Here is a 27,174-nt window from a genome sequence, read left to right on the forward strand (position 1 = left end):
GCCCCAAACAACAACAAAGTGGCAGAGTGGGGAAAGCAAGAGAAAAGGGGAAAGAAGCTTAGGGAGAGCAGAAGATGGTGAGAGGCATCAGGAAAGAGAGGCAGGGAGAGAGGTCAGATTGCAAACAAGATGGACAAGATGGGAAAAAGGGGCAGGGGCACAAGCCGAGGCAGCCAGCTGAGAGAGGATGGGCTTGTCCCTGGCACCAGGAGCTGGCAGAGGGGCAGCCAGACAGGGAGAGCAAGAAAGCTGAGCTTGGGGAATAAAAACAAGAGAGACTTGGCAAACTTCACGTTTTTATTAAGTGACAACAGGAAAATGAGTGGAAAAGTACTACACCAAGTCAGACATCTGTGTGTGTGTGTGTGTGCACTGCCTCAGTGTGTGCACTGAAGGGCAACAGGGAGACCTGCACGGGGGCTGCTTCTCTCTCTCTTTCAGGCTCTCCATACGTAACCAGTGTTGACACTTGTGGTTTATTGAATACAGCAAACACTTGGTGCTTGCTGGAGAGCATAATGAATGCTTTTAGGGTATACAACCCTGGCATATGTTGCAATTCCCCAGCAGCACCTTCCTTCCAGAAAACTGAAGGAAGCAGGAGCTGGGCCAGGTGCCTTACTGGCACTGAGGTGTGGTGCCAGGGAGATACAGGTGCTGGCAGCTGCTGGCCCAAGCACCCTTGTCCTCACAAGGTTTTCCTGCTGCTTGTTAGCTTCCCTGCTTGGTTTAGCTACATTTTGCCTTCTCTGTCCCTAGCCTTCAGCAATCCTCTCCCTTCTCCAAACACACTGACCTCTCTTCTCCTGTTTCCTAATGTTCTGACCTTCTTTCCTGTCTGAGACCTCAGACCACACCTTTGTTGCTCCAGTGTTTTGCATCCATGAAGTCCCTGTACAGACATTTCAGGTCACTCCTTACAAGGAGAGACTGAGGAGGCTGAGGCTCTTTAGCTTGGATCAGAGGAGCCTGAGGGGTGACCTCGTTCATGTTTATGAATATGTAAAGGGTGAGTGCCAAGAGGATCTGCTTGATGATGCCCAGTGCCAGCACAAGGGGCAATGGGTGGAAGCTGAGGCATAGGAACTCCATGGAAACATGAGGCAAACTTCTTTCCCTGTGGGGGTGCCAGAGCCCTCGAACAGGCTGCCCAGGGGGGTTGTGGAATCTTCTTCTCTGCAGACATTCCAAACCCACCTGGATGAGTTCCTGCGTGATCTGCTCTAGGTGCTCCTGCTCTGGCAAGGGGGTTGGACTGGATGATCTTTCAAGGTCCCTTCCAACCCCTCACATTCTGTTTGTGATTCAACAGCCTGGTTTGCCCTCAGGCAAGCTATGTAGAATGTGTGCATCCAAGGAACTGGTGTTTCTGAGAAGGGATCAGTACTTTGCATCTGTGAGGTGTTCCTAGGGGCCCTGGTAACTCCAGGTACATCCTAAATTGTTCTGCATCTCTTTTGCTCCTCTGTCCTCTCCTGACAGATGCAGCCCTGTGAGGTCTCTTTCTCTCCCTGACTTTCCCCTCACCCACCTCTGAACCTCAGGAGGACCTTGCCTGCATCCTGCCTGACACTTCCAGCTTCTCCTTCCCTGACATAGAATCAGGCAGGGTTGGAAGAGACCACAAGAATCATCCAGTGCCAATCCCCTGCCATGGGCAGGGACACCCTACCCTAGATCAGGCTATCCAGAGCCTCATCCAGCCTGGCCTTAAACACCTCCAGGGATGAGGCTTCCACCACCTCCCTGGGCAACCCCTTCCAGAGTGTACCACCCTCATGCTGACTAATTTCTTCCTAACATCCAGCCTGCATCTACCGATTTCTAGCTTTGTTCCCTTCCTAGCCCCCGTCCATCCCCCCCAGTCCTATCACTACCTGACATCCTAAAAAGTCCCTCCCCAGCTTTCTTGTAGCCTCCTTAAGATACTGAAAGGCCACAATAAGGTCTCCTCAGAGCCTTCTGCTCTCCAGACTACACAGCCCCAACTCCCTCAGTCACTGCTCATAGCAGAGCAGCTCCAGCCCTCTGTTCATCCTCGTGGCCCTTCTCTGGACATGTTCTGGCACATCCATATGCCTCTTGTAACAGGGGCTCTTGTAATAGGGTCATCCCTCCCTGGACTTGCTCTGCTGACCATTCCCCATTCCCTCCCCAGAAACAGCCTACCAGCCACACAGCACACAACAGAAGGATGGGGGGAGGCATTCAGAAGAGGTATTTACATTCATTTCTGTTTTGCTGAGCTTCACACGAGGCAGGCTATGGTTTGTGTTTACAGCAAGCTGCAAGCTCAAGCCGCTCTCGTAACTGCTTAACTGGTTTTCCCCTGCCAGCATCAGCGGCTAAATATAAGCCCACGGAGCTGTCCCTGCGTCCCTGCCCGTATCTGGCAGTGCTTGGCATTCCTCTGTGATTTCACAGCGCCAGTGCTTTTCACGAACTTGGCAGCTGAAGAGCTCCACCTCCCCCCAAACAAGCTGTAGGAGTTTCTGGAGCAATGGCAAACAGGTTGCTGGGTTTCTCTTCAGTGCAAAGAGCAATACTGCAATTTTCTTTTGAGTCCCTAAGCTAAATGCTGTGCTCCACCTCTGGGAAGTAGGAAGAGTTCATGCCAAAAACTGTGCTGCTGTTTTGTTTGGTAACATAAGGTTGTTTTTTGGGGTTGAGGTTGTTTTTTTTTCCCAAGGATTGGCAGTTATTAAACAGCCTCTAATGTGTAAAGGAAACTTAGGATGAATATATTAGCATCTGTGCCAGAGCAAACATCTGTAGTTTTTTAATGGAGCAGGCAACAGGAAATCTGAGTTTTGATTCTGTTTTTCAGCTGGTGCTGTAAATCAGCTAGTTACAATTCAACCCAAATGGAAGAATTGAATTTTTGGCCCTTAGGATCAAAAATTCAATAGCCTGAGTTTAGCAAAGTATTCCACGTGACTTATTTACACACTGGTAACTTAAATAAACCCCACAGAGGCTAACTCAAACTATGCCCAGACAAATGGTGGCAGCCTGCCAAGCTTCACGGGTCTCTCAGGCTTCACTTTCACATCAGAAGTACCTGTGTAAACCCAGAGCTGAAAAGTTCCCACTGTGACTTGACAAGCTATCCCTAGAGAAGAGATGGGCTGCAACCAGCCTGCCCTCCTCTCACAGCCTGCTCCCAGCACAGCCCCTCTGCAGGGACCTGGGCCACAGGCAGAGAGGCAACATCTCTCCTGGCTTCAGTTTTTGCTGTTCAATTAAGCAGTGCATGAGGGCCAAAAAGAGACCTGCCACAACAGAAACATCATCACAGCAGTGCCTACTCAGGCCATGTGCAATCAGCTTGCCCTGATGTAGCTGAGGATGTCCCTGCTGACTGCAGAGGGGTTTGGACTAGATGACTTTTGGAGGTCCCTTCCAACTCAGACCATTCTATGATCACTGACTGAGTTATTCTGACTTAATGAGTTACCTTTTGTGAGCTGGATTACAGTAACCTGCCTTTATGATTAAGAGTGAAACAAGTGAAAACAAACTACCATAAGGGTGATTAAAACCAAGGCATGAAGTGTTTAAACCAGGATGCCATATTTTAATAGCTGGGGTAGGCAAAAGATCTTTCTGCTTGCACTTAACACAGCCTGAGCTTGGTGAGCCAGGGTAACTGTGTAGCTGAAAATTGTCCTGTTGAGTCAAAAGCTGAGGATTCAACACCTACAGAGGCTACTACCCCTATAACTATAGGAGTTTTTTTACTATAGGTAACTTTCCAAGAACAAACTATAGCTTGTTTGTTCTTGGAAAGGGCTGGAGCTGAAGGGATGTGACAGAAAACAGAATGAATGAAACCCAGTATTAAAGACCACATTGACTTGAGTGTTTTACAGACTTGCTGCCTGACTTCTTAGAGTGGGCTTATGACTGGACAGAACATTTCAACTACTCAGGAAGTCATTCGTGAAAACATGGGGAAAAAAGCATTTAATTGCCAAGCACTGCTTCACTTACTGCATCTTAGAAGGGTAGTGATGGTCTCAAATAGCACTTAATGAACAGGAGGAATGGTTGTGAGATAAACAAACTGTAATTTAGCAAGGACAAGGGTAACTCTCTGTGCGTTGGTTGGAACCAAACAGGGTAGAAAGTGACACAAAGGATCTGTGAATTGCCATGTGGCACCACCAAATGCCAACCATTTCAGCCTGCTGAGGGAAAAAAAAACCCCAAAACCCAGAGCTTCAGATGGGGATGTATGAACAGGAGTGCCATATGCAAGATGTGTGAAATCATCCTCCTACTCTGCTCGCTGCTGAAAGGCTCAGCCTGAATCCTACACCCAGATTTAGGCGCTGCATTCCACAGGAGATGTGGAGCAGCCAGAAGCAAGAAGCTTGCTGGAAGTCTGCTAAGCATTGTCTTGAGGAAATGTGGGATGACAGGGAAGAGGACTGGCCAAGTGAGAGTGGTCTCAAGTATGCAAAGCAAACAACAAAAAAATCGTTTTCCAGATGCAGTAGGAAAATAAAGAGAGCAGCAGAGTTACAAAAGGGGACTTGGGGTTAGACATGATGCAAATGCTGCAGCAGCAGGGCAGTGAAACACAGGTGGAAGGGGCCCAAGGAGGAGACAAAGTGCAGAGCAAGAAGCATCTGTTAGGAAAGACAGAATCCTGTCCTGTGGCAGAGAGCAGATGATGTCTGCAGAGAATCTTCCTCTGCCTTCTCCATTTCCATGATGTTGATGAAAAGTTTAAAATCCTCAGTGGCTATGAACGGGGGAAACTTCATTAATGATTTATAACAGCAAAGGGCCTTGCCTGAAATGTGTCCAGTGCAATCATTTTGTCTGTCTAACTTTTTGCTTTTAGCCATGAAATTATGAGTAATAGCTATGGGGCTACACAGCTATCCAGAAATCTTTTAGCTTTCTAAAGGTCAGTTAATCTATGATCTAATCTGATCATCACTGAAATTAAGTGGAAATGCTTCAGCAGGGTCTAAGAGAAGCTGGTTTGTGTCTCTAGTCTTTAGTTACCCTGAGTTAAGCCAACCTTTCATTAACAAAACAGCACATAGGATCACAGGATGTTAGGGATTAGAAGGGACCTCTGGAGATCTTTGAGTCCAACCCCCCTGCCAGAGCAGGAGAATCCAGTGCAGGTCACACAGGAACACATCCAGATGGCTCTGGAAAGTCTGCAGAGAAGGAGACTCCACAACATCTCTGGGCAGCCTGCTCCAGTGCTCTGGGACCCTTATAGTCAAGAAGTTCTTCCCTATGCTGAGGTGGAACTTCCTGTGCTGCAGTTTCCATCCCTTGCCCCTATTGCTATCCCAGGGCACAAGTGAGCAGAGGCTGTCCCTGTCCCTTCCTTCCTGACCCCCAGCCCTCAGCTGTTGATAGACATCGATGAAATCCCCTCTTAGCCTTCTCCTCTCCAGACTAATCAGTCCCAGGGCTCTCAGCCTCTCCTCATCAGGCAGTGCTCCATTCCCTTCAGCATCCTTGTAGCCCTCCTTTTGGACTCTCTCCAGTAGGTCCCTGTCTTTCTTGAACTGGAGAGCCCAGAAGTGGATACAATATTCCAGGTGGGTCCTCAGTAGGGCAGAGTAGAGAAGGAGAAGAACCTCCCTCAATCTGATGGCCATACTCCTCTTAATGCCCTCCAGGATCCCATTGGCCTTCTTGGCCACCAGGGCACATTGCAGTCCCATGCAGAACTCGCTGCCCACCAGCACTCCCAGCTCCTTCTCCACAGGGCTGCTCTCCAGCAGTTCACCTCCCAGCCTGCACTGACGCAGTTTATTGTTCCTTCCCAGGTGCAGGACTCCGCACTTATCCCTGCTGAACCTCCTGAGGTTCCTCTTTGCCCAGCTCTCAGTCTGCCCAAGCCTTCCTGAAGCAGGCATGAAATAAATTTTGAAATGCATGATCTTTCTATTTTACTGCAAGGAAAAAATAAGAAGGCACCTCTGCCTTTCCAGCTACCTGCTGGTTTAAAGCAGTTCTCCCTACAACCTCCAGAATGTCTTCAGTGCCTTCTGTTCACCTGTTGATACTCCTGTCCCTCAGGAGATTTCATGCAGCTGGGGAAGCAGGCAAGATTCACACAAACTTGGCTGATCTATCTTGACTTGTTCACAGTGAGAGCTGAGCTGCATATTTGAAATGTACTCCTTTGGAGTACTTGAACTAAGCAAAACCAAAAAAGAACTCAGTTATAAAAAAAAAAAAGGGGGGTGGGGGAGAAAAGCAGCAGCTAAAGGAGCACTAAAATAGAAGAGTCAAACTTCTCAGCTCTAAGTCTTCAAGGACTGCAAGTCACTATTAGTGAATTACAGATCTGAAAGGTTGTCCTAGCAAGCAGATGCTTTGATCCCTAAACAGAGCTAATACTTTGTATTTCTTGAGTGGCTTTCCCCAGGTACTTTCACTTCATTATGGCTGGATCTAGGCTGCTTTTCTGCTACTCCTGCAACACATCTGGAAACCCCCTCCTTTGTAACACAGACAACTTAGTTTGAGGTATTGAATTTTCTAATACAACCATTTAAAAAAACCCCAAACAAACCAGAAAATAACCCAAAGATTCAGGTCAGAAAGCAAACCTCTTTTCTTTGACCCTTGGCTTTCTTGTGCTGTATCTCATCTAGATTATGATACAGCTTAATTTTCACGGGCCCCACCTGAAAAGGAGAGCTGAACCCTCCTTGTCACTGGATGTATTCTGTAGGCTAAGTGCTAGTGCAATGCACCGAAGTGGAGTCTTTAATTAAAGCGCAACAGTGCCACAGCTACAGCACAGGCACGGCACAGGAACCTGCTGCTGGGTCTAAAAATAGCTGCGCTGAAACGTGTCATCTCCCTGCACGGTGTGACTAAGTCAGCGGAGACACCCTCCTTACACTTGAAACCTGCAGCATCACTGAGCCCCCTCTGATTTGCAGCTGGGCAAGCTGGGATCCAATCAATGCCAGCTTTTGTTCTCCACAAATGAATAATGGGCACGAACGAGGAGGTATTAAACACCTACGGGGCACAAAGCTTTCCGCAGCGGCTGTGAGCCGAACGCAAAGGGACTCTCCGGAGCTCTCGTTTGGTCCTCCTGCCCGTTGGGATACTGCCAGCAGCGTTCCCACAAAATGCCCTGGTGCCAAACGGAGGAGAGGGCGCTGATTCTGGGTCGGGAGCAAGCTGACCACCCTTCTCTCCTCTTCCCTACCCTCAAGGAAAACAAAACAAAATGCAACTACCTTGGTATGAAAACTGGGAAGATGAAGATGTCTCTGTCAGCACCAGAAGCAGGGAGCGGCTGATTCTGCTTCCCTCCATAGCCCTCTGCCACGGTACGCGCTGGCACTAACGCAATGAATGGCTCTGCCCGACTCAGAGGGGCAAAGCTCTCCACCCCAGGACACTGAAACCGTCCCTACGCTCACTCAGCCAGCACAGGAGCTTTAGGAGAAGCATCACCCAGAACCAACCACGGACAGGTGCCTGCCAAGCCAGGCCAGCACTGCCCTGCTCTCTGAAGGAGCCTGCAATCTGTGAATGCCCAGCGCGCAGCCCCTTTGATTTGCTGGCACAGCTGACGCTGCCGTTGCGGCACGGGCACCTCTGCAAAGGCCTCCCCGCCACGCTGGCCACCAAAACAGAATCAAACACCCAGAGAAAAGCAGCAGCTGAGCTTCCCCTCTGCACAAGGCACAGCATTTGCACGTCCTTGTTCCTCACTAGTGCTGGCACTACATCCTATGGCAGGGTGCTGTGCGACAGCGGAGCCCCAGGCAGGATTTTAACATCCCAGTGCAGACCAAACAGTTTAGTAAAAGAGGCTGCATGGATCTGGCACGGGGCTGTGCTGCAGGGAGATGGCACCAGAAGCCATGCAGCGATGCTTCTCTGCTTGCTGGGAAACGCATCAGGGAGGCACAACACACATAAAAGAGAGAGGAGAGAGGAGATAGTTACCTAACATGACGAAGGGGATTCCCAGGAAAGTGGAATTATATTTCCCACCAGTGAGATTGATGATCCCAGCTGCAGTCAGAGTGGCAAGGGTCACAGTCAGCAATCCCAGCAGGCCAAGCCAGGGTTTGCTGCGGACACAATCCTGCATGGAGCAGCAGAGAACGGCCAAGGTGACCACAAGGACCAAGCTGGTGATCAGGTAGCGTTGTGACACCCTGCTGGTCTTCTGGAAATCCTCCTTCAGCGAAGCAGAAGTGAAAGGATACATTTTGACTTTCCTGTTGGATTTCTGGAAAAGTTCAACAGTGTCACAAAAAATGGACTCCCACTTCTCTGCCACCATGTCATTCAAGGAGTTGATTGCCTGCAAGTAGTAGGTGAGCTGAATGGCTTCTGCAGACTTCACCCGGTCTTTGCTGTGCACAGTAACCCCACCGAGCTGATGCCCGTTATACACTTCCCTGCCATCCTTTAAGTGAGTAATCGGGTAAGTGATTGCAAAATTAGTTCGGTTAGAAGAGCGAGCAGCCTTTAATTCCTCCAGTACATGCACTATGTCGTCCACTATGCATGTCTTGTCATTGTTCAGGATGCATATATGGGCAAACGTGTAATTGAAACCAGGTCTTTGAACTTGGATCCTGGTCACAGCAGAGTGCAACTACAAGGGAAAGAGAAATCACAGGCGTTACTCATCGGTTCATCTCGCACAGCAGCAGCCACAACAGCTGCTCCTCACTCTGTCCCTCTCCTAGCTCGGCTCAGTAACAGCAGCCACAGAAGTTCTGGGGGACTGCAGCACGAGCAGCGCGCTCACTGCGATACAGGAGGAAAGGAAACATGCATGGAAACGGCAGCGTTATTCCCCCCTGTCCTTTGCTGGTACCTCAGGTGTGCTGGGACTTGCATCTGTGCCACATACCTCTGCTGTTTGCCCTCTCTGATTCTTTAGAGACTCAACAAAGCCCAAGCCCCCACTTTCAAGTCATCTGGGTGAAGATAAAAGGAAGTGTAACAGCCCTACCGTGTCTGGGGACATGCCCAGGACTGCCAGACTAATCTCTTGGCAGATTGGACTTCAGGTACAGAAGGCAGAAGAGCAATGTGACCAGAGGTGTCACCCATGTGGGGTGTGCTGGCAGCCTGGCAGCTGGCCATGGGCAGGGGACTAGCACTTGCTTGGAGTAAAGGACAGGGCTTGACAGGGCTCTGGGCAACCTGATCTAGCTGAGGATGCCCCTGCTGACCCCAGGGGTGGTTGGACTAGATGACCTTTAGAGGTCCTTTCCAGCTTGGACTAATTCTATGATTCAGTGTCCCTGCTGACTGCAGAGGAGGTTGGACTGGATGACCTTTGGAGGTCCCTTCCAAGCCAGACCGTTCTATGGCTCTGTGACAGGCCACAGCTGCATGTCCTACGCGTGGAGATTGTTGGCATTGCAGGAATAAGATAGTTGGCATTACTTACTTTGCACTGGTATTCCCTGCCTCTTCCCTCCACCAAGTTGTCAGAAGGAAGCAATGGCAGACACTGACACTGCTTTCCTCCTCCTCTGTCTGAGAGCTCCTATCAATCAGGAGAGGCCTCTCATTTTAGGGCCTGCAGGTTATTACTGCTTCTTGTTTGGTCTAGCAGCGTTTAGTGTAGCCTCCTTTCTAAGTTGTTTTGCATCCTTCTGAAATCTGCCACGCCTGAGCTCTGATCCAAAGTGCAGTCAGTTATTTCTGAACATCAGTAAGGCAAACAAAATAACCATCTCTTCCTAAGAAAATAGAGAAAACCTGGGCAACCTTTCCTGAGTCTGTTTTAGTCAACATCCAAGAAGAAGAAGTAAAAGAATGGCATCCTGGGCTGGCTCAGGAGCAGTGTGGGCAGCAGGACAAGGGAGGTTATTCTGCCCCTGTGCTCAGCACTGCTCAGGCCACACCTTGAGTGCTGAGTCCAGTTCTGGGCTCCTCCATTGCAGAGAGATGCTGAGGTGCTGGAAGGTGTTTGGAGCAGGGCAGCAAGGCTGGGGAGGGGCCTGGAGCACAGCCCTGTGAGGAGAGGCTGAGGGAGCTGGGGGGGTGCAGCCTGCAGCAGAGGAGGCTCAGGGCAGAGCTCATTGCTGTCTGCAGCTGCCTGCAGGGAGGCTGTAGCCAGGTGGGGTTGGGCTCTGCTGCCAGGCAACCAAACAGAACAAGGGGACACAGTCTCAAGTTGTGCCAGGGGAGGTCTAGGCTGGATGTTAGGAGGAAGTTGTTGGCAGGGAGAAGGATTGGCATTGGAATGGGCTGCCCAGGGAGGTGGTGGAGTGGCCGTGGCTGGAGGTGTTGCAGCCAAGCCTGGCTGGGGCACTCAGTGCCATGGTCTGGTTGGTTGGGCAGGGCTGGGTGCTAGGTTGGACTGGCTGAGCTTGGAGGTCTCTTCCAACCTGCTTGATTCTATGGTTCTATGATAAGAAGCAGGAAATCTGAAAGATGGCAAGGGAATAGCCCTCATAGGCTGGGGCTGCAATATTTTTCAGAAGGAAAATACTGAGTTTGCTGATGTTGGCAGCCTTAGCAAAGTGCAAAATGGGGATTTTTGGGCATATTTTCCATGTATAATGTGCAGGCTTCACCCACCACCATCACTATTTCATTCCTTCTGTGCTGTGCAGAGAGTAGGAAGACCTTCTTTAATGAAGAGGAAGAGGAGACTCAGGGGGGACTTTATTACGCTCTAGAACTACCTGAAGGGAAGTTGTAGTAAGGTAGGGCTCAGGCTTTTCTCCCAGGAAACCTGTGACAAGACAAGAGGGCATCCTGAAGCTGTGCCAGGGGAGGTTAAGGTTGGATGTTAGGAAGCACTTCATGATGGAAAGGGTAATTAGAGACAGGAATGGGCTGCCCAGGGAGGTGGTGGAGGTACTGTCCCTGGAGGTAAGGAAAGATTGGATGTGGCACTTAGTGTCACTGTCTGGTTGATGTGGTGGTATTACACCATAGACTGGTCTGGATGATCTCAGAGGTCTGTTCCAGCCTCAACAATTCAGTGTTTCTGTGATGCTGCTGCTGAGGCCAAGGCTATGTTACCTACCTCCAGAAGCCTGAGCACATTCTCCCTATGGCTGTGACATCCTTCATGGTGGATACCCACAAAGCGTAGGGAAAGGCTCCCTCTCCTCTTTCCTAGGTGGCACAGGGGGTAGCCAGCAGAGCAAAGGCCAGGGGCTCCTGCACACTGCTGAGTATGTGCTTCGTGGCATTTTAGACCTATTGACCAAAAATCCCCCACGAATCCAAGTGCATCACCTGCGATGGGTATCAGTTTCCTTATGGCACCTCTGTCTCAGTGATGCCCGATGCCAGCACAAGTGTAGTGGGTGGAAGCTGAGGCATAGGAAGTTCTGTGTAAACATGAGGAGGATTTTTTCCCTGTGAGGGTGCCAGAGCCCTGGAACAGGCTACCCAGGGGGGTTGTGGAGTCTCCCTCTCTGCAGATATTCAAAACCTGCCTGGATGCATTCCTGTGTGACCTGCTCTAGGTGCTGCTGCTCTGGCAAGGGGGTTGGACTGGCTGAGATCCCTTCCAGCCCCTGCCATTCTGTGATTGTGTTCCTCAGTATGACATCATCTAGGCAAAGATTGATAAACTTCCTGTATTTTCATCTATTATTGTAATTCTCTGGCAGCTTCAGAGTGTATTTTTCCACATTTAAGAAGCTGTGGAGTAGTGGAGATATTCAAAGTGAGGCTCAACAGGGCTCTGGGCAACCTGATCTAGTTGAAGATGTTGCTGCTTACTGAAGAGGGCATTGGACTTGCAGTCCAATGACCTTTGGAGGTCCTTGCAAACCCAGACCGTTCTGTGATTCATTTTCAACAGAACAACAGTTCAGTATTGACATTAGAATGACAGGTTTGAGAAATGAACTACCAGATTCTTCTCACAGTACTGTAAGAATGCAGGAACTAGCCATGGTGAGAGGCAAAATTCTCCATTGTGGAGGGAGAACAAATCTCTGTCTGTGCAGGACAGGGGCTTCTGCACAACTTTCTTCTGAAATGGAGTTGTTTAGCCTGGAAGAGAGGAGGCTCAGGGCAGAGCTCATTGCTGTCTACAACTACCTGAAGGGAGGCTGTAGCCAGGTGGGGTTGGGCTCTGCTGCCAGGCAAGCAGCAACAGAACAAGGGGACACAGTCTCAAGTTGTGCCAGGGCAGGTCTAGGCTGGATGTGAGGAGGAAGTTGTTGTCAGAGAGAGTGTTTGGCATTGGAATGGGCTGCCCAGGGAGGTGGTGGAGTCGCCGTGCCTGGAGGTGTTGAAGCAAAGCCTGGATGAGGCACTCAGTGCCATGGTCTGGTTGACTGGATAGGGCTGGGTGCTAGGTTGGACTGGATGAGCTTGGAGCTCTCTTCCAAACTGGTTGATTCTATGATTCTATGGAATGAAACAAACTGAAAGATTTGCTGGAACATGCCAATAATATCAACCCGAGTAACCAAACAGGCAAATGCTCCCTCTCTTTCCAGTTGTTCACAGAATCACAGAACTGTCAGGGTTGGAAGGGACCTCAAAGGTTATCCACTTCAAACCCTCCTCCCATGGTCAGGGACACTTTCCACTAGATCAGCTTGCTCAGAGCCACATCCAACCTGGCCTTAAGAACCTCCAGGCATGAGGCTGGCACCTCCCTGGGCAACCTGTGCCAGTGTCTCACCACCCTCATGATGAAGAACTTCTTCCTAACGTCCAACCTAAATCTGCCCTCCTCTAGCTTGGTTCCATTCTCCCCAGTCTTAGCACTACCTGGCACCATAAAAAGTTTCTCTCCAGCTTTTTTATCCGTTCCCTCCAGACACTGGAAGGCCACAATAAGGTCTCCTTGGCTCCAAACTGAACAGCCCCAACTCTCTCAGCCTGTCCTCACAGCAGAGGAGCTCCAGCCCATTGAGCATCCTTGTGGCCCTTCTCTAGACACATTCCAGCATGTCCATGTCTCCAAGAGAGCTTTTTGAGTATGAAGCCAGCTATAGATTGTTACAGTTTGGGGCCAATGCCCTGATTTACTGAATTAAAGACTTACATCTGATTTAAATTGTTTGCAGTGGCAGCTACTGTATGGTTCTCACTGACAGTGGTTGTAAAATCAGGTGTCGTATAAAGAAGCATAGCTGAATGCAACTCAGAGGAACAGAAGGAATCTCCTGACTGTATTAGAATCACAACACAACTCCTTCAGAGATGACAATGCAGGAGGAACTAAACCATCATGCAACTTCTACCAAGCAATGTGTGTTGCTATTTACCTACCCTGCCTCACTGCTGCAATTGCTTCCTTCTACAACTGAAGCACTTTCTTTTAATATTGAGGTGATAAAATAACCTCATCTGTCACAGCTGTTACAGCAGCTTCAGTGAAAGGCTAGCAGCTAAATGTCATACCTAAAATACTCATATCTTCTTGGAAATGATCATTTCAGACTCAGGAGCCTGTTCTGCAGTGGTGGCCTGGTACTTCTTGAGAGGCTGCGCTGTGCTGGAGCGGACACTGTGTGTGGGGACACCTGACCCCTGTGTGATCCAACGATGAGGCTTTGGGGAGCAGAGGAGAGCACGCAGCCAGCTCTGCATCCTGGCACATCCTGGCAGACAAGCAGCCCCCAGAGCTGGCTGCAAGCTTGTGCAGTTTAGAGCAGCTAGGAGACATACTCTGAGCTTTGCCAGTGGCCACAGTTCTTGGTCTCCAATTGTAGGCAACCAGCCAAAGTGGAAAACCTGCCATTTCCTCCCTCCCAGCAAACTATGTCCAGCACTACCTCAGTGCCCAGGACTCAGCTCCAGGAAACCTGGCTCAGACTTGCATCCTGAGGACAAACACATCACTTTACTTGCATGGCACTTTTTCAGACCACGTCCTACATAAGCCCCCTCTATTGCTTTCCTGCAGGGCAGGGGCACACTGCAGCACGGCTGCAGGCTGTCCCTCTCCCTTTGCTTGCCCGTGGCTGCCTGTGCACCCTTGGGCTGCTGCCTCTTCCCTGCTGACAGCTGCAGTCCGGTGACACTCTCCTCTCTGATGCCATGCTGGGGATTCAACTGTGGCCACCCAGATTTTTCCACTTGCATCCACAGCCCACGCTTGGAGCCCCAGCTGACTGGCTCCCAGAGAAAACTGAAGGTCCAGAAGGCTGCAAGGACACATCCTACCAGTTCAAGGGATTACACAGTCTGCAATTTGGCTTGCCTGTGGTACACCAGGAGGTTCCCCAGGAAACTGGAGTTTGTTCACAGGAGATGATAAAGGCTGTTGTGGATGGGGACAACAGCAGCAATATGCTAATGCATAATGCATGCTGCCTTCCTCAGTGCAGCAGATTTTAATAGCAACTAACCATATCCTGAATAAACCTGGCACCTACTACTGGGACAAACAACTGAACCCCCAGATGCTCATTTATCCAGCTAGTTTTTTATCCTTTCCAATCCTATTAGGAGAAAGGGAGATTTAAAGAAATAATAAAGCTGAATGAATGTTTTTTTTCTTGAAGGGAGACATGCACTGCTTGCTCATCACTCACTGCTTTTTTCAGCTAGCTAATAGTGGAAGGAACCAGAAAGCAGTTTACTGCTGAGATGCCAGAGCACTGCAGCATGAGAGCTCCACAACATCGCCTCCTGAGCTGCCTTGCCACGGTGGCACACTGTCCCTGAAAGCACTCAGGCGTGAAATGATAACTTCCACCTCTCCCTTTCATTGCTGTCTCAACGCTGACCATCACTTCCAAACCCCTTCTCCCCTCTGGAAATGCTGTTTATGTGTGTCCCACACCATGCCAGAGATTTCTGGAGCAGCCTTGTCTCTTCCTTCAGCAGCCCTCAGCCATTTGCATGTGGCAAAATCTTGGTCCTGGCTTTTGTTTACTCTTAAGTCCCACGCTCACTCAATTATTTATTTTAGATAGAGAGGAAAGATGGCTTCAACTGGGACACAAATCCCTCTCTGTAAATACCTGCAGGTGAGGGATGTACTAGTCTCATGCCTGCACACCAAGCAACGTTTCAGCCTGTGGCACAGCTGACAGACCAGAAGTGGTGAAATCGCATCGCCCTGCTGGCTGCTTTTGCCCATGGGCCCAGGATGGGATGCCAGGAAGCAAAAGCTAAAATCCTTTCACTTATCCTGGGCTAAGCCATTTGCTCCAGGGCCTCAGAAAGCTGTGGCTGCAAAGATTTCTTCAAGCTGTTTGTTTGGCTGCCAGTCCTCCTACCTCTGCCATCAGCACAGGAAGAGAGGCGCTGAGAACCAGGGCCCCCCGAGTAGGCTCTGTTTGGCTGCCCGGGTTTGGCCAAGCCCTACACCAGGCTGTGCAAGACAGCTCTTCCCCATGCAGAGCTTGGCACTTCCAGCAGTGGCAACAAAGCTGAACCTGAAGGCAGAAGGGTTGTACTTACAGCTGTATATTCAGGACAGAAAGGAAAGTTTGATTTCATTCAGTCCCCACAAAAGATGCAGGGAGCTGCAGGAAGGGGTGAGGAAAACCTCTATCCCCTTTGCTTTATTCAGAAGCCCTTTCTTTAATGTCAGAGACCAGCTGGCATCACTAGAATTTTGTCAGTTTAATCAGGCAACAACAAAAGTCTGTGGCCTCCTTGTGAAGCAAACAGATCCCATCCCAGCAGAGAGGGGTTAGAAACTCTGACTGGTTTGCAGAATGGCCCAATCCCAGAAATCATAGAATCACAGAATCAACCAGGTTGGAAGAGACCTCCAAGATCATCCAGTCCAACCTATCCCTCAGCCCTATCCAGTCAACTAGACCATGGCAATCCTCTAAGTGCATGTTCCATAAGGAGCTATCCCAATCAAAGCCATGGGCAAAGAGGAGCCAGTGATGGCCACCCATGTCCCACATGCATCTCACCTCACAGCTTTTCTCCCAGGCTGAGAAGAGTGACAGCAGCATGCAACCAGCCACTGCAGCCTTGCCAAGTTCCTATTCCTGGCTCATGGAAAGACATCTCAGCTCCCTTAGGAGCTGGATCAGAGTGGCAGCCATCAAGGCTTAACATCAAGGCTGAGTACAGTGACCTGCTCATCACACCCACTGCAAAAATGTGTTTGCTTTTGCTGCTGTGCTGTGTTTTGAAGGGGACATTACTTATTGTAAGGACTTGACTGTGCTTTGTTACTTGATATACAGTCAGTGAAGGGCCAACTAGACAAAACCAGCTAGACACACAGATGCCCTCCTGTCTGTCCTGCAAATGATCTGGCACACAGAGAGACGTTAGAGGTCAGACATCACTTTCTTTTGTTGTTGTTGCTATTATTTGACTCCATTTACTATTTCAGTCCACAGCTGATGGTTCACATTCACTCCACTCAGTGCTGCCAACTCTTTATGATTTCTTTTTACTGTCATTTTCATAGAATCATAGAATGGTTTAGGTTGGAAGGGGCCTCAAAGATCAGCCAGTTCCAACCCCCTGCCATAAGCAGGGACACCTCCCACTAGAACAGGTTGCTCAAGGCCTCATCCAACCTGGCCTTGAACCCCTCCAGGGAGGGAGCAGCCACAACCTCCCTGGGCAATCTGTTCCAGTGTCATCAAGTTTGGCTTCTCCCTCAGCCTGCAGTACTTCTCTGGAGCCTGAAATGTGATTTAGAAACAAATAACATAAAAAAATAATCACAACTTTTCATTAAAAAATAAATAATCTGATCTCATGGTTATGGACAACAGCCTGAGAAGGCTCAAAACTCAACTGAAAACTGAACTCATTATCTACTACTACTTAAAATCCCATCACTATTTTGGGTTTAAGACAGAAAAACTAGAAAACAAGCTGAAGGCAATGATTTTAAATATAGGCTTAATTTTCACATAGAATCATGGAATCAAGCAGGTTGGAAGAGAGCTCCAAGCTCAGCCAGCCCAACCTAGCACCCAGCCCTGCCCAACCAACCAGACCATGGCACTAAGTGCCCCAGCCAGGCTTGGCTTCAACACCTCCAGGCACAGCCACTCCACCACCTCCCTGGGCAGCCCATTCCAATGCCAATCACTCTCTCTGCCAACAACTTCCTAACAACATCCAGCCTGAACCTGCCCTGGCACAGCTTCAGACTATGTCCCCTTCTTCTGCTACTGGCTGCCTGGCAGCAGAGCCCAACCCCACCTGGCTACAGCCTCCCTGCAGGCAGCTGCAGGCAGCAATGAGCTCTGCCCTGAGCCTCCTCTGCTGCAGGCTGCACCCCCCCAGCTCCCTCAGCCTCTCCTCACAGGGCTGTGCTCCAGGCCCCTCCCCAGCCTTGCTGCCCTGCTCCAAACACCTTCCAGCACCTCAACAGCTCTCTTTTGAATTGAGGAGCCCAGAACTGGACTCAGCACTCAAGGTGTGGCCTGAGCAATGCTGAGCACAGGGGCAGAATAACCTCCCTTGTCCTACTGCCCACACTGCTCCTGAGCCAGCCCAGGATGCCACTGGCTCTGCTGCCCACCTGGGCACACTGCTGGGTCAGCTTCAGCTCCTCTCTCCCAGCACCCCCAGCTCCCTCTCTGCCTGCCTGCTCTCAGACACTCTGGCCCCAGCCTGCAGTGCTGCTTGGGGTTGTTGTGGCCAAAGTGTAGAATCCTGCCCTTGGCCTTGTTCAATCTCATCCCCTTGGCCTCTGCCCACCCATCCAGCCTGGCCAGGTCCCTCTGCAGGGCTCTCCTACCCTCCAACAGCTCCACAGCTGCTCCTAGCTTGATGTCATCTGCAACCTTACTGCTGCTGGACTCAATCCCCTGGTCCAGATCATCTATAATGACATTGAACAGGCAGCTGGGTTGCCCTTTTTGATAGGGTTTACTCAGTTTGTGTAGTTTTTACTCTTTTTTTGGTAGTTTGGAATTTCTTTTGGCAGTTTTTACTCTCTTTTTGTAGTTTTTACAGGTAACTTGTGCCAAGGAAAATGGAGGAAGAGCCTTTAGTGGCTAGCTATAATTTTCTGCCCTTTTTATATGATCTCAGTAATCTCTGGCAATTCATGTCTTTGCAAAGTGCTTTTTTAATTTGCTTCTAGAGATGTCCTCAGTCAAAATGTAAAATGGTTATGAGAGCTTAATTCATGAGAGAAAACACTGTGCTCTGGAGACAGGGGTAAAATTAAACTCTTGAAGAGTGTATTTTCATCAGAAGGTGCAGAGGGGGAAGGCAAAGTACCTCCTCTGCTATGAGCACAGACTGAAAGAGTTGGGCTTGTTCAGTCTGGAGAAAAGAGGCTCCCAGGTGACCTTACTGTGGCCTTACAGTATCTAAAGGGGGCCTCTAAAAAAGCTGGGGAGGGACTTTTTAGGCTATCAGGGAGAGACAGGACTAGGGGGAATGGAGCAAAGCTGGAGATGAGTAGGTTCAGGCTGGAGGTGAGGAGGAAGTTGTTGAGCAGGAGAGTGGTGAGAGGCTGGCAGGGGTTGCCCAGGGAGGTGGTTGAGGCCCCATGGCTGGAGGTGTTTGAGGCCAGGCTGGCTGAGGCTGTGTGCAGCCTGCTCTAGGGTAGGGTGTCCCTGGGCATGGCAGGGGTTGGCACTGGCTGATCCTTGTGGTCCCTTCCAATCCTGCCTGATTCTATGATTCTAAATGGGGCTGTGCCCTGCTGTCAGCCTGAGAGCCAAGGTTCAATGGGGGCTGGTGGGCAGCAGCCTCCTGACTGAGCCAAGCCCAACCAAGGCATGGAGAGTTCTGGTTTGAGGGTTGGACTGGATGATCTTTGAGGTCTCTTCCAACCAGACAGATTCTGTGTGCACAGATCCAGTGGAGGAAGCCACCAGATCCTCCTGGCTCAGGAGGAACAGGAGGAGCTGCAGGCAGAGAGCGTGCAGGAGGAATCACTATGAGTAGCAGAGCTCTTTTCCTAGCAGTCCTACAGTCAGGTTTCCTGAAGGGATGCTAAGACACTAATTATGCAAGCTGTGCATTTTTGCCACTCTTTTTTTTTTGTTTCAGCTGTCCAAAACGTGCTGAATTATATTTTCTGCAAACAATTTTCATGTAAATAAAAGCTAAAAATTGTTCAAGCTCCAAGTCATCAATTGAGGAACAACTATTAGAGCCTCAAGTGGCAGATGTGCCTGCATTTCTATTTCCATCTGCCTTCTTGGTAGCTACAGAAAATTGCTAATTTTGGGTTCCCCCCCCACACACACCCCCACCCTAATCTGGAGTGCAGAAGCTTTTCTAATCAACACCTTCTTAATTCTGACAATTGTCCTCATAATTCTGTCTGAACTTATCCCACTGCAAGAAGCCCAAGCTGGGTTTTGGGCTGACTGCTGCCAGAGGACAGGAGATCCAGGCAAGAGAAAACCTCTCTGTAGAGCTCTGAGATCTTTTTTTCATGATGGTGAAAAAAACTAAGAGATGAGAACTTTGCTCCTGTGGCTGATTTTGCATCAGCTCCACTGCCGGTGGCCTCCGAGCATGCCAGACCTCTACATAAACATCAACCCCTGCTTTTCAGGGGGCTGCATACACAGTGCAGGCCCTTGCCAAGGGCTTCTCATAGAATCAGAGAATCAACCAGATGGGAAGACACCTCCAAGGTCATCCAGTCCAACCCATCACCCAGTCTGTTCATGTGATGTACTTTTCAGGCTACCAGGTAGTGACAGGACTAGGGGAGATGGAGCAAAGCTTGAGATGGGTAGGCTCAGGCTGGAGGTGAGGAGGAAGTTGTTGAGCAGGAGAGTGGTGAGAGGCTGGAATGGGTTGCCCAGGAAGGTGGTTGAGGCCCCATCTCTGGAGGTGTTTAAGGCCAGGCTGATCTAGGGTAGGGTGTCCCTGGCCATGGCAGGGGGGTTGGGAACTGGCTGCTCCTTGTGGTCCCTTCCAGCCCTGACTGATTCTATGAGTCTGTGATAAAGATGTGCAGGGTGAGTGCCAGGAGGCTGGAGCCAGGCTCTGCTGGGTGATGCCCAATGCCAGGCCAAGGGGCAATGGGTGGAAGCTGAGGCATAGGAAGTTCCATGGAAACACGAGGAAGGTTTTTTTTCCCCTGTGAGGGTGACAGAAGAGGCTGCACAGGGCGGTTGTAGAGTCTCCTTCTCTGGTGGAGATATTCAAGACCTGCCTGGATGTGTTCCTGTGTGATCTGCTCTAGGTGCTCTTGCTCTGGCAGGGGGGGTTGGACTGGATGAGCTTTCAAGGTCTCTTCCTAATATTCTGTGATGCTGTGATTCTCCAGCAGAAGTGTGATGAACAGTCCCTTCCTCACTGCAGGGAGCCTTAATAGCTGTGACTTCACAGCCATCACTGAAACTGAAGGACTCTTTCTCCCTTCTGACAGGAGTGGGGGTTCTCCTGCTGTAAACTCCAACTTTAAAGGCAGGCTTCAGGCACAGCTTTTGGAATGCCAAATGTGGTTGCAGGGGAGTCCTAGCAGCTCTTCCCAAGCCTTTCAGCACTGCTTGGGATGTCGATGGCCTGGCCTCAGTGGCTGTGACACACAGAGGTTCCTGGCTTCCAATGCCTGCCCTGCCTGTTGGCTGTGCCTTCCCAGAGATGCCATGTCCCTTGTCACACACATGCAGACAGGTACTGAGAAATCTGTCCCCCAGGAGCTGTGTTTGTTAGATGGGAGGCGAGGGCTGACCTTCCAAGGCAGGAAAGGTGATTCCCCATGCTGTGCTGGGCACTCCTAGCCCGGGCTGCATAGCTGGCAGCAGCTCAGGGCACAGAGTTGTAGAGGAGCATCACACCATGGCATGAGGCAGGAGGGAGAGTGGAGGGGCCCTGTCACAGCTGGGGCTGACAGATAATGGCAGGGGCAGTGGAGAGGAACGGCAGGATGCAGTTGTCCTCCCAGGCACAGGCAACTTCAGGACCTCTGCTCCAGCCACTAGCCGGTGCCTGCAGGCGAGCTGAAAGCCTCTTGGCCGCAGGAGCCATGCCAGGGAGCTGCTGCTGCTGCTGCTGCCAGTGGGAGCTCAAGGGGGTTTCTGTGCGTGCTGCCAGGCTGTCCTTGCAGTGTGCTCTTCCCCAGCCATGCCCAGATCTTACCTGCGTATCTTAATTCTCATCTGTTTTCGCATAAGATACATTTTAGCCCTGCAGCATTGTGCTGCTATGACAACAGGCTTGTGTTTCTGCTGCTTTCACACCCTTGTTTTTCTTGTATTAGGACTCTTCCCCACATCTTACAGCCTTGCTCTAAAGACAACTCTTCACCCTTTTTTCCTTTCTGACTAGTTTTATTAGCAGAATTCACTAGTTGTTGTGTTGACTCTTCCCCTCAAAGTGTTTTTAGTGCTGGGGCTACCTAAACAAGGTGGAGACCTATGAGACCCACAGCTGACTGCCTGTGTCCAGGCATTCAGAAGTAAGTGAAGTTTTAAAGGGTACCTTGCATTAGCCAGGATCACGACCAACCCAGCTTTTGGCTCTGCTGAGAAACCACAACTCACTTCCACCAACTGAAAACAATGGCTTAAGCGTGCCACGTTGTGCAGTAAAGCAACTGAAAGTACCCACAGAGAAGGCAACATAAATAGGGTTATTTCCTCCAGGGAGGTTCCTCACATGGAGAAAATAAGTGTGGAAATTCAGGAAGAGCGTAGCCAACAGCGTGCAGGCACAGGTAATAAACAGAGAGATAACTAAGGAGCAGAGAGGAAAGAAATAAAACCCTAGCAGCTACAAGGTCTACAAAATCTGGATGCTCAACTCTTTTGTTCTCCAGTAATCAGAAGTTAGGCAGGTCTTACACAGATGCATCCTGAAACACAAGACTAATTGCTCATCAGTTCTCCAGATCTGCTGCTGGCTAGTTGATAGGAGAGGGGTGATGGCTAAGCACTGTGTGGAGAGATGAAGTAAGGAAAGGTTTCTTAAACCAGAAAAAAAACAACCTCATCTACAGCTTTTCACAGAGGCAAACTGCAAATCCAATCCCCTTTAGCAAGGCGTGTTATATTTCAATCCCTTTTCATCTCTGTGTCTTGTCATCTTAAGTGGAGTTGGGTTGAGGGTTTTTTTGGTGCCAAAAGAATGTTAGCACTGTGTTATTGTTATAAACACAATAATCTAAGTGGAAGAGAGGCCACTCTTCTGCAGAAAGAGGAGGAGGAGGGGGGAAAAAGGAAACCTTTAATTTAAAAGGAAAGAAAAAAGGTCTTTTGTAATATAATGCAGGTAACTCGGTGTAAGCGTAGAGGAATGAACAGGCTTAAAAGGATGAGTGGCTCAGATTCTGGCTAAATCAGAATCTGTTTGCTGGGTGGGGTTCAAAAATCTGGCTAGGTTTGTATCTCCTGTATCCTTTCAACCTACCAAGTTTCTAGCTGCAAGTGAAAATAAAAGCCACCATGAAATGGTAAGGGATCTGCTCTAACACTGTTCTCCCATGGGATTCTAGGCTTAGACAATTTCTACAGGCTTTCTATATAGTCAGCTGAACTCCTGCACCATGGTCCACACCAAATATCCCAATGATTTTGGCTTCTCTGAGCACTTCTTGGCAACACAAAGATAAAAACACGCTTTCTTCACTTAGGTTTTGCTTCCTACTTCTCCCCTTCCCTTCAAAGAGCAAAATTTCGAGGAAGAAGGGTCCTGCCAAGGATGCCAGGGCCCTGTGCTCAGGTGGTTGGGGCTCCATCCCTGGAGATATTCAAGGTGAGGCTTGACAGGGCTCTGGGCAGCCTGATCTAGTGGAGGATGCTTCTGGTGACTGCAGAGAGGCTTGACTAGATGACCTCTGGAGGTCCCTTCCAACCCAGACCATGCTATGATTCTATTGAGCTGGTAAAGCTGCAAGTAAAATGTGATTGTTGCCCTCCCACTGTACCTCGGTCTTGATGCATCTCTTGCACTCTAAGACCTACAAAGGCTTTTTGCTGGATCACCTATTGAAAGCCACAGATTCCAGACATGTTTAGGTTTCTTCCTTCCACAAATGCCCATGCTGGCTGGAAATGCAGTATTGGGATGGCAGGCCTAGAATGGTTTAAGTGTGTGGGGAGTTATGAGAACTATGGGTGGAGATTACAATAGAGAAATCGAATTAACAAAAGGGCTCTCTGCATCATCTCCAAGTCAAAACCATTACATAAGGCAGCCACTTGCCTTCCTGCTCATGAGCAGGAGAGACTTTGTGTGTGCAGCAGCTTGTACATACAGCAAGACCTGCCACTGTCATGTGAGCAGCCAGCGTCGCACTGGCAGATGCATGCTGTCAGCAGGGAGTCCTGCAGCAGCTCCTGCTCTGGAAGCACTGCTTGAGACCCGGGCCCCAGGCAGTCATGAGGCTGAGCCCTTTGCTAAACGCCTTCCCAGGCAGCCAACAGGGTGTTGTACAGCAGCGGCAATGGCGAGTTCCTCAGGCCACTCATCTGCCTGCAAGGAATTGCATTAAGCCAGCCAGAGTATTTTTGAGGAGGTCATCAAAGAAGTTATTTCATTAAGCAATCAATTGATTAGGATGTTAGATTAATGTTTGACAGTATCAGCTATGATTTAATTTCAACTGTTCAGATCCCAAAGTCTGTATCTCTTTACAAGGGGGACAGTAATGGAAGCCGACTCCCTCCTCTGCTGAAAGCAGAGGAAATCTTCCCTTTCCACATGTCTAGGGTAGCTGTAGTTGTTCAATGCTCATTCCCTTCCCTCCCTGGCTATGAGGTGGGATACGGCAAGTAAGGAAACCAAGAAGAGGTGTCTCAAGAGCAGCTGGTGCCTGCCTGGGGCAACCATCCTCCTGGGTTTCCCATCCCCCTGCTAGTGGGTGGAGATGCAGCAACAACCATGCGGGAGGAGCTGGTGGCCAACCTGCCGCCTCTCTCAGGGAGGTCATCCTCCTTCTCCAGGAAAGGAAAGATAAGCAAGTGCTGCCCCGTAGGTTCCCTGCCCTGACTGTGCCTACATGGCAGCATTTTCAGGCACACTCCATGGTTTTGCCAATCACCCTTATTTAAAAGTACAGCACCTTGAGTTGGTTGGCTCTGGACTGAGGCTGCCTTTGCTCTTCTCCCCTTTGTGCAACTGCACATATACAGGTAAAACTTGAAGGCCACCTTTTCCCTTTATCCTTCCCTTGGTGAACCCTGCTGACATAAAATGATGTAGTCCTGCATCACCATGGGTATTAGGAGCTGGGATCTCTCCCTCCTGTTTTGCTGTGCATCAACCCACGGGGCCATCCCCAGGGTTGGACAGGCAGCTGCTAGAGCCTGGGTCTCCTCACAAACAGAAAAATAATGAGGACAAAAGACATAATCTGTTCTGCAGGAGACACACTGGAATTAATTAGATAAATAAAGAGCTGGAAATAATGCATCAAATACGCCTGAGAATGCCAGGCGAACAGCAAAAGTAAACAGTCAAATGGCAACGGTGTTCATTATCTCAGCAAATGGAAAATAATCATTTTATTAGCAAATGCTGCCTGTTAAAAATGAGGCAGTGTTAAACAGTGACAGAACTTTCCAAGTTCTAGCTCTTCTGCTGCTGCTGCTGCGATCAATCTCCCGCAGAAGTTTGCTTGCGGAGAGGTTCCGAGTACCATTTATTTGTGTGGCACCATCCTATTGATAAAACTACAGAGCTCTAGAGAAAGCAGCACAGAGGAAAAGCTAAAAGGAATAAAATCCATTATCATGATTATCCTATGACTGAGTAAATGTGCACATATTGGATGCGAATGCAATTCGTGGTAGAGGAAAAGGAAGGAATGAAAATCGCCTCTCTGGAGTGTTCTCATTTGCCAGTAACATTCCTGTTACTGTACTTGGTTGAGCCGATGCTCATTAAATCTGTTTGCTGATTACCTTTGGGTAATAGGACAACAGCAGAAAAAATAGAAAGGAGAAACAAAATACTGAGTGGCTCTGTCCTTTACTTCTGTACGTGGCTACCGTGGAAAGAAAACAGAAATAAAGCCACTGTAGCAGTTATTCCCTTGTTTAGTAAAGAGTGAGGGCTCTCCAAATACAATAGGTATTTGCATCTGTCTTCTCATTTCAGAGGAGATACTCCCTGAGGCTACACTGGCTTTTGGATGGGCTGGCAGTTTGACATTTAAGGGGAGGGAAAACAAAAAGGCAAGCAATGCCGAAATCTCCAAGGTTTCCACAGGGCAACAGTGAAAACCTGCAGGACCGAGCTTGCCACACCTCAGGTTAGCTAGGGGTAAACGTTCCTTTCCTTTCTCTCGGGTGAACTCGCCCCTCTTGACGCACAGTTTTCCCGTCTGTCCTGCCTGTTTTTTTCCTTCCTTGGCTGTTCAAAACTACTCAGGTGTAAGCTACAGTTACCAGCTTCAACAAACGCAGCTTTCCGACATGTTATGCCATAGAGTAGGGTGAGATGTCCTGTTAGGTTGTGACTCGCACGCTCCGTGCCGCTCAAGTGACAGGGAAAGATGCAGCCCGCTCTAACTTGAACCGGCAGCACAGGCTGCACCATGCCTGCAACCTACAGCTGTGCTGCCTTTCCCTCCGCCGATGGAAACAGCATTTTTGGTGATGGTGGGTTGAGAGTGGAGAACACTACTCACTAATCAGCTGAGTTATGTCATTTGCCTTCCTAAGCAGTGAGAAGGAGGTTTTGGCGCTACCCTGCTCCGATCAGAAGTGCAGTCCGCACACAGCAGCAGCCCCTAAAAGCATTCTCGGCAGCTTGGTACCTAACTGTTTTTGAAGTTTGAGTTTATCAAAGCCCGAGTCGCCTAAACTCAGAAGCACGGCTGCAAGGCGAGCTCAGAGGCACAAAAAAATACTGAAGCAAGCACCCTGCCGTTCTCGCTCACCTTCTCGCAAATAAAACCAAAACAGGAATAGAACGAGAAGACACGTTAAATAAAGTAGGGGAATAGGATAGTGGAGCCTGCGGCGCTGACAAGGGAGCGCCGTGCCGGCTCCCGCGGCGGGCAGCATCCCAACTGTTGCAGGGAGGTGACCGGGTGGCTGCGGTGGCAGCGCCTGTGGCTGGCAGGCAGCGGTCGGCAAGCACGGGTGCGTCCGTGCGGGTGGGCAGGTGCGGGGACCGGGCTGGGGGCTGGCTGGAAGCAGGGCGGGATGCGGGGCGCTGGGCCAGGAGAGGTGGCAGCGCCCGGGGCCCCGCCGCGGTTACCTTGAGGATGAGATCGGTGTGGTGCTGGTCCAGCATATTGGCCTTGCGGAAGGAGGTGATGATCACCCTGCCGTACCTCCCGGGCGTCTGCAGGTCAGAGTAGAGCCGGTGCTTGGAGCGGTTCACCGGGAAAAGGCTGTCCACCAGGTTCCTCTCGATCTTGGCCAGGCTGTGCGTAGGGGCCAGGAGGTGCTCCACGCTCTCCTCCACCTGGTAGCGGCTGAAGCTGGCGCCCAGCAGGATGGAGATAAGCACGGGCGCCGAGGCGAAGAACACCGGGTGGCTGGCGACGAAGTGGCCGAGCCGGGAGAAGGACGTCCCCAGCCCCCTGTGCAAGACCTGCCGCAACATCCTAGTGCGGAGGGCGCGCAGGAGGGTGAGCGCCGCGTCGGGGCCCCCGCAGATCCCCCACGGCCCCCGCAAGACCATGGGGCAGCCCCGCCGGGCGCCGCCTCCCCGCCGGCCGCGGCTGCGGGGGGCCGGGGGCCGCCGCCGCGCGTGTGCGTGTGTGTGCGGTGCGTGTGTGTGTGCGCGCCTGCCCGCCGGGCTGCGTGCGCGGGGTGGCTCGGGCGCTCGTCCTCCTGCAACGCCGCCGTGCCCGAGAGGAGTTTCCCGGCGCCTCGTTGCCTGACTTGGCAACCCACCACCCCTCGCCGCGGCCGCGGAGCGGCGGCGCGGACCGCCGGGCGTGTGTGTGTGTGCAGGGGGGGGAGCGGGCAGCCCCGCCGCCACGGCCCCACTGCCCCTCGCCGCGGGGAAGGGGCAGGCGCCGCTCGCCGCCCCCGCCGCGGAGTTTGCGCGGGAGCGGGGCTGCCCGCAGACTGCTGACTAATCCCCCGGCCGCGGCAGGGGGCGCGGAAAGCCCTCCGCGGCGCCCCCGCCGCCGCCGCCCTCCGCCCAGGGGCGCGGGGCCACGACGGGCGGCGCCTACCACGGGGCGGCGGGGCGCAGCGCGGCGCCTCCCGCGGGGGCCGCCCCGCGGGCCGCGCTCGGGACGCCGCGGCGCGCCCCGCCCCGCCCCGCCCGGCTCCGCCCGCCGCCAGCACTGCCGCGCCGCCACATCCCCGCCCCGCCCGGGCCGCCGCCCCCGGGTCGCTTCGGTAGGGCAGGCTGCCCGCGCCCCCGTCGGGCGGGCGGTGGGGG

General features: G+C 50.9%; 1 protein-coding gene across 2 annotated transcripts in view; it reads right to left on the reverse strand.

Moving 5' to 3' along the window:
• The window catches only part of PTCHD1 (patched domain containing 1), a 41,447-nt gene extending 14,611 nt beyond the window's left edge, over positions 1-26,836 (reverse strand). Inside the window, exons 1-2 of one of the 2 annotated variants that reach the window (XM_064152006.1) lie at positions 26,032-26,836; positions 7,957-8,617 (exon numbers count right to left, since the gene is read on the reverse strand). In XM_064152006.1, the coding sequence (XP_064008076.1) occupies positions 7,957-8,617; positions 26,032-26,460 (1,090 nt within the window). In that variant the 5' untranslated portion in view covers positions 26,461-26,836. The remainder of the gene's footprint in view (positions 1-7,956; positions 8,618-26,031) is intronic. The other variant, XM_064152007.1, reaches the window with a different exon arrangement.
• Positions 26,837-27,174: the final 338 nt, after the last annotated feature.

This window comes from Pogoniulus pusillus, chromosome 12 (genome assembly GCF_015220805.1).
Source record: "Pogoniulus pusillus isolate bPogPus1 chromosome 12, bPogPus1.pri, whole genome shotgun sequence".
In the NCBI taxonomy this organism is placed as follows: domain Eukaryota; kingdom Metazoa; phylum Chordata; class Aves; order Piciformes; family Lybiidae; genus Pogoniulus; species Pogoniulus pusillus.